Here is a 15,042-nt window from a genome sequence, read left to right on the forward strand (position 1 = left end):
TCAAAAAAAAAAAAAAAAAGAACAAAAAAAGGCCTACTAAGCAATAGCACTCATTGTGTATTATTTTATGCTTAATTATGCACTAAACTGAACACAGAAATGAAAATGTTTAGATTGGAAAAATAAATAAATAAACAAACAGATCAATAAATGTAAATAAATAAATAATATAATATTAATTGTGTATATTATGTTTTTATTCTTTCAGTTTAAAAATATATTGCTTATTGGATACTTTATATTCACATAATAATAATAATAATAATAATAATAACAATAATAAGAAGAAGAATCTGTGTTATCAAAATCTAAATATAGAGATTATAAATTTCAAATATTTTGTTATATTTTATACATATATTTCTATTAGGAAAATATAGGCATGAATTTTTTACATTTTGGTAAGTAGTCAATTTTGATTTGACTATTTATTTCTTTAAATATTTTAGCAATGACAGAGCAACTTTTTCTTTTTTTTTTTTTTTTGGTGATCGTTTTGAGTTTTTGATTCTGATTTAGTTGAACCAAGGAGAAGTTTTTGTTCTGCCTGCTCTCGGCTCACATTAACACTTGTGCACATTCAAATCTTGTTTGTAACTACATCATTGAAGACAATGTGACGTCAAACGGCAGATCACTGCCAATTTTTTTATGTATGGAAACAAGAAGCTTGGAAGCATTTTGCTGTCTTTTTCAATTCAGTTCACATCAATAGAGATAAATAATACCCCCTCCAAGCACAGTATGTGTTGTAAACACATTAACAATATAAAAACCATGTGTCCGGCCACATGTAAATTCACCTCAAGTCCACGGTGGACTGACTTTCTTAATGTATAACGCAGCAGCAGAGAGGAGAAGTGCAGTGCAGGTGCAGCGGTTCAGACCCGTGCCTGACCACTCATTCTAATCACAAACACCAAAGCTTGCTTACAGTCTGTTTTCCTGTCGTCCTGGCATCTTGCTAAACACAAACAGTGCAATGAACAATGTGGTCTAGGTTAATCTCTGATCCTTTGGAACAGAACATTCTCAAACTCAACCAAACAACTATCGCCGACACAGCCCTCTCAAACAGGAGAGGAAAGATCCGAGAAATGGATGGAGTCTATGATCCTGACGGCAAAGCTGCAGGCTGGACATAACTCTGAAGAAGTCCAGAGGATTCAGAATTACCAATATTCATCCGTTTTCAAGATTCAAGTACATTGTGTTAATATTTAACAAATTACATCATTTGGTGGATTTCTAAAAATAGCATCCAATGTGCATAATTTTAAGCTTGAAGTTGAAAATACATAGTCTTTAAAAAGCCTTTTTAAATACAAAAATCTATGCAAGTGCCTGGGTGTGGAATTTAGTCGCTTCTATGCAATAAGAGCCACCTTTCTGGAGCACCTAATTTAACCTTAAAAAATAGTCACGTTTTTTTTAGTACCACTCTTGTACAACACTATATTATGAAAATATTTAGATTACAAAACAAAAAAATAAATGGATATATAAAAAAAAAACAATTTAAGTGTATTATAATAATAATAATAATAAATTATTATTATTATTATTATTATTATACACTTAAATAATCTGTATAGTTCTAAATCTAAATAAGTTATAATTACAAAAATATGTATAAACTATAATATTTCCAATATTTTCAATTTTGATTCGTTTAGTTTAAACAGTTTCAAACTCATTTGCATCATAACTCAAAAATAAGCCCCAAAAAGCCTCACATTGTTCATGTATTTAAATGCTTTAAACGAAAATATATGTAGATAAATATTATCACCATGTACTGTATTGTCAAATTTTGACTGCTTTTTACTTCCATTTTTCTTGCGGTGTATTCTTGACTACATTGCCATTGTAGCCAAAAGAACTGATGCTTCCTCTGAAAATATAAACAGATTTTTAAAGCAATATCGCTTGATATCCAATTTATGCACATAAAAATATCAGGCTAAATGAGAACTAACACTTGCTACACAATGAATTAGGATCATTCAGATGACGCTTCATTTCCGCCACACTCATGCTTACTCGTAGATCTAATTTTCAGGAATTCTACACAACTATAGGAAATCGGGGCCAAAATTTACTGTGATTGTCGATGACGTAGTTAAGTGATGGGGACCAAATAAGGGTAATGAGAGTAAAGTTAATCTGGAAGCAGCTGATGTTAGAAATTGATGTGTCAGTGAAGTGTGCAGCAGGAGGAAGAACGGGGTTGGCTAACAGGAAGCATTAGGAGACAGTGGTCTGGAGCAGCTAAAGAGTGGAAAAACACTGGTAAAGAAGATCAGTATGCCTTAAGAAAGAGAAAACGGGAGAGATACGGAATCAGAGGCAAGCAGAGTGATTGGAGTAAGAGGGAGAAAAACAAGAAAAAGAGAAGGAGAAAATAAGCTCCCAGACTGAGAGCAGTGCCTCGCACCCCTGCCGTTAGCCGAGGGTGGAACGATGAAGTCTCCATTCAAACCCTCTCTAGAGATCCTGTCACGATAAACTGCACATTATTGTTTAGACAAGTCCTACAGCTGCATGGGAGGCTCTTTGAATTTCTCCACCAAAGTCTCATATCTTGGATTCTCCTACGAAAACAAAGGTCTTAAATGCCCACATCAGTTCTACTCAAATGCCCATCGCTGATATCTACAAATGACACAAAGAGGAAAAGATAGAAAGCATACAGTAAATCTTGCAGCCTTTTGATGATATCTGATAAATATGTCAATATAAATGCCCTTGAAAGGCCCTAAAAGTTGATTTTCAGAAGAACCATAATTTCGGTATTTTAAATATTGTTGGCTACAATCATGGCAATGTACTCAAAAAAAAAAAAAAAAAAGAGCATGAATACAGTAAAATCTATCTATCTATCTATCTATCTATAAATAATGATACAATATAAACAGAAATATTTATGTTTTTATTTTTTAAGGAATACTTTTAATCGCACGGATGCATAAAAATAAAAAGTGCATTCAAAACTTTTCAAATTGCTAAAGAAATTTCAAATAAATTCTGTTCTTATGAACTTTCTAACAAAAATCTCAAACAAAAATGCATCATGTTTCTACAAAAATATTTGATTATTGCAGCACAACAACACTGATAATAATAAGAAAATATTTCTTGAGCAGCAAATCATCATATTAGAATGATTTCTGAAGGATCATGTGACACTGAAGACTGGAGTTACGATGCTGAAAATACAGCTTTGCATCACAGGAATAAATCACATTTTACAATATATTAAAATGGAAAACTGTTTTTGTAGATTGCAATAACATTTCACAGAATAGTTTTTACTGTATTTTATATCAAATAAATGCAGCCTTGTTCAGCATGAGACTTTATTCAAAAACTTACCAATTGTTAAAAAAAAAAAAAAAAAAAAAAAAACTGGAGTTACGATGCTGAAAATACAGCTTTGCATCACAGGAATAAATCACATTTTACAATATATTAAAATGGAAAACTGTTTTTGTAGATTGCAATAACATTTCACAGAATAGTTTTTACTGTATTTTATATCAAATAAATGCAGGCTTGTTCAGCATAAGATACTTTATTCAAAAACTTACCAATTATTAAAAAAAAAAAAAAAATCCCACATTTTTTGAATGTGGTATGACTTAAGCTGATGCATTTGGTGACAGCAGGAAGAGTGTCAAGTGTGTCTCAGTGTATTTGTGAGCCATTTGTTTATTATGCTAACCAGGGTTGTAAAAAGTACCGACATCATTCAGTACCAGACGGTACTGAAATTTGAAAAATGTGACAATACCAGCATTTCTCGCTAGCATTTTGAGTGCTTCAAAAACATAAATACACATCTTTCATGCACTTCACTGAGTGCTACACAGATACACACGGGAGCGTTTGAAAGTCACGTCTATCAGCGGATCCGTCTATGAGCAGATATATTGGGGATCCGCTGATAGATGTGACTTTCAAACGCTCCCGTGTGTTTCAGTGTAGCACTCAGTGAAGATGTGTATTTATGTTTTTGAAGCGATAATCACTGTAGCCAATCACAGACATATCTGTTGAGCACATGAACACAATGACCAATCAGAGGTATTTAAGAATATGCTCAACAGCGCTCAAAATGCAAGTGGGAAATGTATTTTTGGTATTTTTTAAATTTCAGTAACGACTGGTAACGAAGCCGGTTCTTTTGCCAACCCTACCTGTAACGGCTAAATATATTTGGTTTTATGAGAATTGCAAGCATTTTGCATTCACAAAGGATGTTATAAACACCAAATTTCTAAGATGAATTCATTTATAATGCTCACATAGTACAAGCTAAAATTCTTGCAAAACGCTCAAGCGATGCCCAGAGGCTGACAGAAGCTGTAGCCAAGTGATGGATCACAACCAACCTTTGAGGCTCTTGGAAAAATGTGCCTCTATCTACACTTCAGCGAAACTCCAAAAACGTACCAATACAGTTTCCAGCAGAACTGAACACTAGTGGAAGTAAAACACAACTTTTATTCCCTTTCATACAAATTATGATGACAAGGGCAGATAATAAAGACTCAGCTTCTTGCACAATATAAAGTTATAACCTTAAAACACATTGACTACAGTGAATGATTTGTAAACAAATATATTTTGATGTTTGCATCACATAATCAGATCTATACGGCTTTTCCAATGTTGTAAACTTGCTTGGTAGCTCACCTGGTACAGCACTGATGCAAAGCGCTCGAGTCCCGTGAAACACGAGTCAGGATAGAAGCAAGCTAAAATGACATGGTTACTTCAGCAAATAAGTGTTTATTTTTATTTTATTTTATGTTTGCTTTTGCTCACACTAGCAAGTTTAAGGTGGAGTTTAGTGTAGGTGGTACATTATTTTGCAGAAATGTCGTCATAGGCACATTTTTCCAATGAGCCTGGGTTGGAAATTACTGTTTTTGCAACATTCATGACAACACTGAGTTGTCAATACCAAGATCAGCAACTTTCTTTTTTGAAAGAAGAGTTTTAGGGACAGATTTACTAACAGCTTATGCCAGGAACCCCCTCTATTGGTCAGGTTTTACTAAAGACACGCAGTAAAAAATTAGGGCTATTAGGGCAATTACTAATTGGCCCTGTTTAATAAATCTGGCTCTTAGACTCCAATCTCAGGTTAGGTAACTAGGTGCAGGTAAGCGGTTATTTTGCAGCAGAGCACAGAACAATGCTCTGAAACAGTGCACAAGTTAGATCAGGCTAATGGCCAGCTCTCAGCCTGAGGGAGTTAACAGAGCCCCATCAAAAAAACACAGCCTTTCTCTTTGTAAATGAGCCACCGCACCGTTTTCTAACTCAGGCACAGAATGAACTGCAGACAAAGCCTGATGATTCAGGGTGACGTAATGGAGAACTACAACAAATGATGAGCAAAATGTGCCCGGAACGACTATCAAAAAGCCACCCAGCATGAATTATAATGCTACAGCAATCAATTCAGTCTTACTGACAAGCACACAAATGCTTAATGCTCAGTCAAAGCCTTGATGATTATTTTACCAATGACTTCATTAGAGGCTTGCTTAATTCTGTTATGTCTTGTAGTTACAAACAGCACATAATTGCAGTTCTGATAAACCATATAAGTGACGCACCAACTTTTCGGCAACTGAAACGATTGAGAACGAATTTTCTTTTGGGGGACCAAAATTAGTGACTGAAATGGTGATGTTAAATCAACACTTCTCTAATGGCACATTGCTTTTATTAGAGTGTTTATTATTGAATAAATGTGATTGATTGATTAGTAAATAAACACTATTTTCAGTTTTAGTTTTCAGCTAAATGAAAACAGTTTCGTGTTTCTGTAAAAAATAATTTCAGTGCATCACTATATTCTACTAAAACTCATGATATACACATGGGGCCAAGAAAGGGGACTCTGGCTATCTTACACAACATGCATGAATACAAACATGCCAAAATATATATAAAACATGTCAGGGTTGATCTAATCGCTCTCCTACCAACAGTAAACCACCAAAACACATGGGTTCAGTTTAGACAGACAAACAAATACATACATACACACCTATACACGTAAACACATCCCTTCTTGGCCCCTTGTGTTTTGTCTTACTTGTCTCACAGTCTGTGATCAGTGCCAGGCAGGATCACAGTCTTGTGTCTTGAGGTTAAAGGTTTTGCACCCTTTCTGAATCAGTCCCGCTCCTGTAGAGATGCATTCTCTTCATTTGAGTTTAGTAGCAATGTTTGGTTATGTTCTGCCACTCATCAGATTCATCAGATAATGGGCAGAAAGCTTGTTAGGGAAGAACTGTCACGAGGATGAGGCAGACTTCAAGGCGTTCTCAGAGCCGTTACACACGCACACAAACACATTCTCTATTATTCTCACATTAGCACTCTGGTCTGGTGGTCTTTAATCTTTACAGATATGCATGATGTCTCCACAAAAGCATGACAATGTACAGCTCATTTTCATGCTGTCTAATAAGTATATGCTTCACTAAAAACTATCTAGATCTTGTTCACTGTAATTAACTTTAACCCACTATAGCGTTAACCTTTAAATAAGTTTAATTGCTACCTTAAATGTGGTGCTACCTTAAAAATTGCTCCCTCAAAAATCAAAGTCGTGCCAAAGTCACAAACTGCAGTTTCAACCACTCTGAGTTAGTGATAAAGACAATTTAATTAAAACTCATAAAACTGCGTAGACATGACACGAATTACAGTCAAACCAAAATGTATTCAGACACCTTCGACATTTCACACATTATCACAGTTTGTTTGCTAAAGTTTAGAAAATGGTAATACAATATGACAATAATTCAGAGTTAAACTGTCAGAACAAATTCATCTTGATAATGTCAGCAAAACATGGTCAGGTCAAAGTGTCTGAATAATTTTTGGTTATAACATGTTACAGTCAGTGTTGGGGGTAACGCATTACAAGTAACGCGAGTTACGTAATCAGATTACTTTTTTCAAGTAACTAGTAAAGTAATGCATTACTTTTTAATTTACAAGAGAATATCTGAGTTACTTTTTCAAATAAGTAACGCAAGTTACTTTTTTCCAATTTATTGATTTACAGCTCTCCTGTCCCCATGTTGAGAGAAATCAGAAGATGTTACTGTAGATCTAAAATAAATATGAATATGCATTAATTCATCTCACTCACAAAATATGACTTAAGTTTATGTATATGGTGACAGCAGGAAAGTGTGTCTCATTGTATTTGTGAGCCATTTGTTTAGTATAATAATAATGGCTAAATATATTTGGTATTATGAAAATTGCAAGCATGTTGCATTCACAAAGGATGTTATAAACAACAAATTTCTAAGATGATCTGAATTCATTCTGAATGTTCACACACAGAACAAGCCAAAATTCTTGCAAAATACTCTGAGACCCCTGAAGCTACTGTAAGTGATGGAACACGACCAACCTTTGAGGCTCTTGGAAAAACATGCCTTTATCTAAACTTCAGAAAAACTCCAAAATCATACCAATACATACAATTCACTGCAGTTTCCAGCTGAAATGAGCACTAGTGGCAGTAAAACACCACCAACTTTTATTGCCTTTCATACAAATACAGGAACATAATATAGATAATAAGATAATAAAGATTCAGCTCCTTGCGCAATATGAAGTTATAACCTTAAAACACATTTACCACAGTGCATGATTTGTAAACAAATACATTTTGATGTTTGCATCACATAATCAGATCTATACGGCTTTTCCAATGTTGTAAACTTGCTTGGTAGCTCACCTGGTACAGCACTGATGCAAAGCGCTCGAGTCCCGTGAAACACGAGTCAGGATAGAAGCAAGCTAAAATGACATGGTTACTTCAGCAAATAAGTGTTTATTTTTATTTTATTTTATGTTTGCTTTTGCTCACACTAGCAAGTTTAAGGTGGAGTTTAGTGTAGGTGGTACATTATTTTGCAGAAATGTCGTCATAGGCACATTTTTCCAATGAGCCTGGGTTGGAAATTACTGTTTTTGCAACATTCATGACAACACTGAGTTGTCAATACCAAGATCAGCAACTTTCTTTTTTGAAAGAAGAGTTTTAGGGACAGATTTACTAACAGCTTATGCCAGGAACCCCCTCTATTGGTCAGGTTTTACTAAAGACACGCAGTAAAAAATTAGGGCTATTAGGGCAATTACTAATTGGCCCTGTTTAATAAATCTGGCTCTTAGACTCCAATCTCAGGTTAGGTAACTAGGTGCAGGTAAGCGGTTATTTTGCAGCAGAGCACAGAACAATGCTCTGAAACAGTGCACAAGTTAGATCAGGCTAATGGCCAGCTCTCAGCCTGAGGGAGTTAACAGAGCCCCATCAAAAAAACACAGCCTTTCTCTTTGTAAATGAGCCACCGCACCGTTTTCTAACTCAGGCACAGAATGAACTGCAGACAAAGCCTGATGATTCAGGGTGACGTAATGGAGAACTACAACAAATGATGAGCAAAATGTGCCCGGAACGACTATCAAAAAGCCACCCAGCATGAATTATAATGCTACAGCAATCAATTCAGTCTTACTGACAAGCACACAAATGCTTAATGCTCAGTCAAAGCCTTGATGATTATTTTACCAATGACTTCATTAGAGGCTTGCTTAATTCTGTTATGTCTTGTAGTTACAAACAGCACATAATTGCAGTTCTGATAAACCATATAAGTGACGCACCAACTTTTCGGCAACTGAAACGATTGAGAACGAATTTTCTTTTGGGGGACCAAAATTAGTGACTGAAATGGTGATGTTAAATCAACACTTCTCTAATGGCACATTGCTTTTATTAGAGTGTTTATTATTGAATAAATGTGATTGATTGATTAGTAAATAAACACTATTTTCAGTTTTAGTTTTCAGCTAAATGAAAACAGTTTCGTGTTTCTGTAAAAAATAATTTCAGTGCATCACTATATTCTACTAAAACTCATGATATACACATGGGGCCAAGAAAGGGGACTCTGGCTATCTTACACAACATGCATGAATACAAACATGCCAAAATATATATAAAACATGTCAGGGTTGATCTAATCGCTCTCCTACCAACAGTAAACCACCAAAACACATGGGTTCAGTTTAGACAGACAAACAAATACATACATACACACCTATACACGTAAACACATCCCTTCTTGGCCCCTTGTGTTTTGTCTTACTTGTCTCACAGTCTGTGATCAGTGCCAGGCAGGATCACAGTCTTGTGTCTTGAGGTTAAAGGTTTTGCACCCTTTCTGAATCAGTCCCGCTCCTGTAGAGATGCATTCTCTTCATTTGAGTTTAGTAGCAATGTTTGGTTATGTTCTGCCACTCATCAGATTCATCAGATAATGGGCAGAAAGCTTGTTAGGGAAGAACTGTCACGAGGATGAGGCAGACTTCAAGGCGTTCTCAGAGCCGTTACACACGCACACAAACACATTCTCTATTATTCTCACATTAGCACTCTGGTCTGGTGGTCTTTAATCTTCACAGATATGCATGATGTCTCCACAAAAGCATGACAATGTACAGCTCATTTTCATGCTGTCTAATAAGTATATGCTTCACTAAAAACTATCTAGATCTTGTTCACTGTAATTAACTTTAACCCACTATAGCGTTAACCTTTAAATAAGTTTAATTGCTACCTTAAATGTGGTGCTACCTTAAAAATTGCTCCCTCAAAAATCAAAGTCGTGCCAAAGTCACAAACTGCAGTTTCAACCACTCTGAGTTAGTGATAAAGACAATTTAATTAAAACTCATAAAACTGCGTAGACATGACACGAATTACAGTCAAACCAAAATGTATTCAGACACCTTCGACATTTCACACATTATCACAGTTTGTTTGCTAAAGTTTAGAAAATGGTAATACAATATGACAATAATTCAGAGTTAAACTGTCAGAACAAATTCATCTTGATAATGTCAGCAAAACATGGTCAGGTCAAAGTGTCTGAATAATTTTTGGTTATAACATGTTACAGTCAGTGTTGGGGGTAACGCATTACAAGTAACGCGAGTTACGTAATCAGATTACTTTTTTCAAGTAACTAGTAAAGTAATGCATTACTTTTTAATTTACAAGAGAATATCTGAGTTACTTTTTCAAATAAGTAACGCAAGTTACTTTTTTCCAATTTATTGATTGACAGCTCTCCTGTCCCCATGTTGAGAGAAATCAGAAGATGTTACTGTAGATCTAAAATAAATATGAATATGCATTAATTCATCTCACTCACAAAAACACAGATTCAGTATTCCTCAAAATGAATAAAAATAATGCAACTCAGAATATGACGCAAACCTGCAATAATTAAATGTTAAACAACACAAATATCCTTTATGTATTTAATCCCATTCTTTTCTTCTGACCTTCGATGATCCAGTTCAACCGTACTAATAAGCAAAAATTACTCTAGACAAACATTTGTGTTTCTTTTTTTATTGCTTGAACTTTCTTCTGCATTCTACTGTATGGACGTAAATGTACTTTCCCTTCAGCCTGAGGCTTATTCATTTCACTTTTGGTGTGAAAAGGCTTTTATATTTGCCAAAAATATAACTTTTTTATTTTAAAAACAAACAAGCAAGCCCTGTCCAGATTTAAAAAGTAACGCAAAAGTAACGTACCATTACTTTCCATACAAAGTAACTAAGTAACGTGATTAGTTACTTTTTTATGGAGTAACGCAATATTGTAATGCATTACTTTTAAAAGTAACTTTCCCCAACACTGGTTACAGTTTACTTTATTTTGCTATCCTCACTTACATAAATGAACTATAGTGTCCTGCACCCACTAGTAAAAAAATATAAAAAATTATACCTGGTGTCTGAATAATTTTTGGTTTGACTCTATATAAGTTAAATTGGGAAAAACCTCAATTTTGTTTTAAATATACTGATGAAAATATTTTTTAAATATACTGCTATTAATAATTTCAGATACTACTACTACTACTAATAATAATAAGCATCTCAGCTGATTTCCGCACAGGACTATATTTATTTCTTAAAATAAATAAATCAAAAATAAATAATTAAAATAAAATGCACTTTCCTACAAATTATTACTACGAAAGTTGCACCTATTACTTGATTCGTTAAATGTTTTCGAATTTAAAGTAGCGTGCATAATATTAACAAGAAGCAACATCATCAGACTTAACATGAAAACAATACAAAAAATCAAACGACACTTTCTTTCTTTCTTGTCGTTGTGCGCAGTGAAGTAACGTTAAGCAGCGAGTGTCTCCGGCTTTGAGCTGCAGCAGCGCGTTTGAGTTTCACACAGTTTCACTTGTTGCTGCAGCTCCACAAACCCGACCTGCGCGCAACAGCTGCGGTGTTTACAACTCACAACAGCCCGCTGAACTCACCTCTTCTTCTCTTTCTCAGCTGTCATCTCTCGGTCCCCTCGCAGTTACAGGACGCGCTCCAAACCACCAAAAACGCTCGCCTTATATAACAGAAAAGAGCGCACAATTGATCGTGAAAATGCAGTAAAGTCCACCCGCAGGGCAAAAGTGACTGTACAGTCTCAGAACACTGCCAAGGATCGTACAGTCTCCCACTTTTGTAAAATCCGAGCGCGGTGAGGGAGTTTCTCGCTTGTTTTGCGGTCAGTGAAGTTCACAGACCGCGGCGCCGCACTGAAGGGCGCTTGACAGCTGAGCAATCAATTACAGCTCTCTGATTGGCTGGAGCCGCCATTGGGAACCGCCCACCGTCAGGGCTGACAGGACATTCTGCATTATGTGCTTTGCTCCTGCAGCTCTACCTTTTCCAAAAGCTAGCATCAAACTTTAATCAAACTCATTTTAATCAGTTAAGTATCGTGATTTAGTTGAAAATGACAACAGCATAATTGTAACTATAAACTGTGCGAGATGGCATGTCTCTCTGGAGCCAGGACTGTGTGGACAAGTAAGCTAAAAGGCTAATGAAAAACATTCAGGGATGAGGGGCACATTTAATCATTTAAGAATCATTGGTACATTAGTTATTTAGGCCAATGTATGGCTTTCCTGAGAAGAAAAATTGTTTTATAGTATGTTTCTGTATTTTGACCCTTAATGTAACAGCATCACTATTTTAAAACTAAACTCAACTTAACTTAAAACTAAAACTCATATTTTTGGCAAACACATGTAGCTTTTTTAATGTGTTTTCACTGGGTCAGAGGAACATATTAACATAATTAGAATAGAAAATAAGAATAGGTTATTTTTTAAATGATTGTTTTTAGTGTCTCTGGGATCACAAACATAAAGACAGTAAAAATATCTGCAGATATCAGTCTACAGACTTTAATCTGAGGCGAAAATATGCAAAATATGTCTGTTCCAGCCTGAAAGTGAATATAAGCGGAACAAGGTTAAAGATAATATATCTTTATATATATATTTTATATATAAATATATCTAAGATAATTTATAATATATACCGTCAAACATTTGGAAGAATTAAGATTTTTTTTTTCAGTTTTTGAACGAAGTCTATTATGCTCACACACATAAATAAATAAGTAAATAAATACATAAATAAATCAAATTTAAAAACAGTATTTATGAAATATTATTGCAGTTTAAAATAACTAACTGCTGTCTGTTTTAATATATTTTAAAATAGAATTTTAAGCAGTCATTACTCCAGTCTTCAGTGTCACACGATCCTTCATAAATCATTCTAATATGCTGATTTGCTGCTCAGTTATTAATAATGGTTGAAAAGTTTTGAAAAGTTTTTCATGATTAATAATGTGGAAATCATGACACTTTTTGCTGCTCAGTTATTAATAATGGTTGAAAAGTTTTTCATGATTAATAATGTGGAAATCATGACACTTTTTTTAGTATTCTTTGATGACAGTTTAAAAGAACAGTATTTATTTGAAATGGAAAGCTTTTGTAACATTATAAATGTTTTACTGTCACTTTTGATCAGTTGAATGCATCTTTGTTGAATTAAAGTATTCTTTTCTTTTCTAAGGACTAACCCTAAACTTTTGACTGGTAGTGTATGTAGTTTGTAGATTTTAAATGTACCATCTAGGACGATCTGCTCTCAATTCACAGACGACTTGATGTTTCCCTGCTGATTTTATATATACAGTATTTAAAAAGACTATTATATTTTCCCAGTGTGTGTGTGTGTAAACAACTATGTTTGTCCTATCCTCAATCAGTCATTTATTCTCAAAATACAGCACAATACAACTTTCACTGCAGTTAGAACTATTGCACTCAGATTATTCAATTTACAGAAAGTTCTGTGCATTCCCAAACTGACAAGTTTATGCATTTCCTCATGTCCTTGGACATCTATAGCCTCCATCTAGATTAGAAGGTCACATGTGACAGGACTAATCCTTCACTCTTTGTTTTGGTCATGATGACCCTTATTTTTGACCAAAGTTTACCCTCTAATTTCTCTCATGCTTAGCGATTTGCTTTTCCCATTATTTCCTCTACAGTTCATTTATGCATATTTGTTTACTGTTTAATTATAGCCTATCAGAAGCAACCACTACTGTCTTCTCCAGCATTCTGTACAAATACAGAGTATGCACTTAGATTTTTAAAACACTTTGTCTCAGCTACAGTACTATGAATTTGGAGACTTCAAACAGTTTGGTTCATTTCTGACATCTTATTTAATAGGTTACAAACCAAACGATGCACATTCACATCCTTTGAGAACAGTACATTTGGCACACAGTAAAATGCGAATAATGACATGACAGTGACTAATGGCAAAGATGTCCAAAAAAAACAACATGTTTTATGACATACTGTACATATGAAGCTGCACAATAAGATAAAAAAGAAATACATACACATTTAAGATACTTCCAGTGACATAAAACACTTATGTAACATATTAATATGCACTGTACCTCTGTATGTACAAATATGTATTCCTTTGTGAGACACAGGTTCACGTTTAACCAAAGAGGTGCTTTCATCTTATGCTTGAACATGTCAATGTGTTTCCTATGTAGAGTCATTTTAAAAACAATAATAAAAAAAGAGTTACTCATGAAGTCCAAAATAGCTTTGCAAATTTCGCATCAGGGCACAGGTGTTTGGCAGGTGTAGCTGTGAGAGTTTCCTGTTAGTGGACTCCATCCAGGCCAATAGATGCCAGTTCAGAACGGCACAAATAAGGCCAGACATGCTTTGAGAAAAACGACCAAACAAATGAAAGGTAAACTATGCAAAAAAATCTAACTCAAAATGAAGCAACAGATCTGTAAAATGTGCATGAAATGAGTGAAGGTCTCAATGTCAACATGAGACGCTGTTCACAACCCACTTTTCACTTTGGTGATCTGATATGTAGAAAAAATGTAGGACGGAAAGTAAATATTTTGCAACAGGAATTGATTGGACTGTGAAAAGTGAGGTGTTTGGATGCAAAGGGTGACATCAGCAGAAAGATAAAGTTGTTTCAAATGCTATTTTTTTTATTACAGATAAATCTGGCAACAATTCATGTTGACATTTAAACCCAGTGTTGGCAAGAGTCTGCCAAAAAAAAAACAAAAAAAAAAACCTTGCAATGAAATGTTTAAGATGTTGAATTTATTACAAATGCGTTCATTATTTTTTATGTTCATACTGAAATGAACTGATTGGATTTTTTTGACAAATATAACCAGTCTTGCCTTCATCACTGTTACAGTTTTCATATTAGGAGCAATTCTAGGGTACTTCAGTTGTGCTATATTTAGAATGGAAGATCATTTCTATGTATTTTACTTTTTTGCCACAGAAGTTTAATATTTTGCCTCTTGTCTAACTTGAGTATATGAAATACAGAGGCTGTAGCAGCTGAATTAAAGGACCTGTACTGGATATTGAATGACCTGACAACCTAACGATTACCAACCAAAACGGACAGACTGCAAAAAACGGTGGAAATCAGAGACATTAAAGGTGAGATGGAGAGGGAAAAAAATCGCTAAACCAACACACACACACACACACACACACACACACACACCCACAC

At 34.7% G+C, this 15,042-nt stretch overlaps 1 protein-coding gene across 1 annotated transcript in view; it reads right to left on the reverse strand.

The window, feature by feature from the left end:
* LOC107678508 (endothelial PAS domain-containing protein 1) overlaps nt 1–11,670 on the reverse strand; it is a 50,951-nt gene extending 39,281 nt beyond the window's left edge. The window contains exon 1 of the mRNA XM_016473783.1: nt 11,409–11,670. Within this exon, the coding sequence (XP_016329269.1) occupies nt 11,409–11,434 (26 nt within the window). The 5' untranslated portion in view covers nt 11,435–11,670. The remainder of the gene's footprint in view (nt 1–11,408) is intronic.
* Between the last annotated feature and the right edge of the window lie 3,372 nt (nt 11,671–15,042).

This window comes from Sinocyclocheilus anshuiensis, unplaced genomic scaffold (assembly GCF_001515605.1).
Source record: "Sinocyclocheilus anshuiensis isolate Anshui unplaced genomic scaffold, SAMN03320099.WGS_v1.1 scaffold536, whole genome shotgun sequence".
NCBI classification, from domain to species: Eukaryota; Metazoa; Chordata; class Actinopteri; order Cypriniformes; family Cyprinidae; genus Sinocyclocheilus; species Sinocyclocheilus anshuiensis.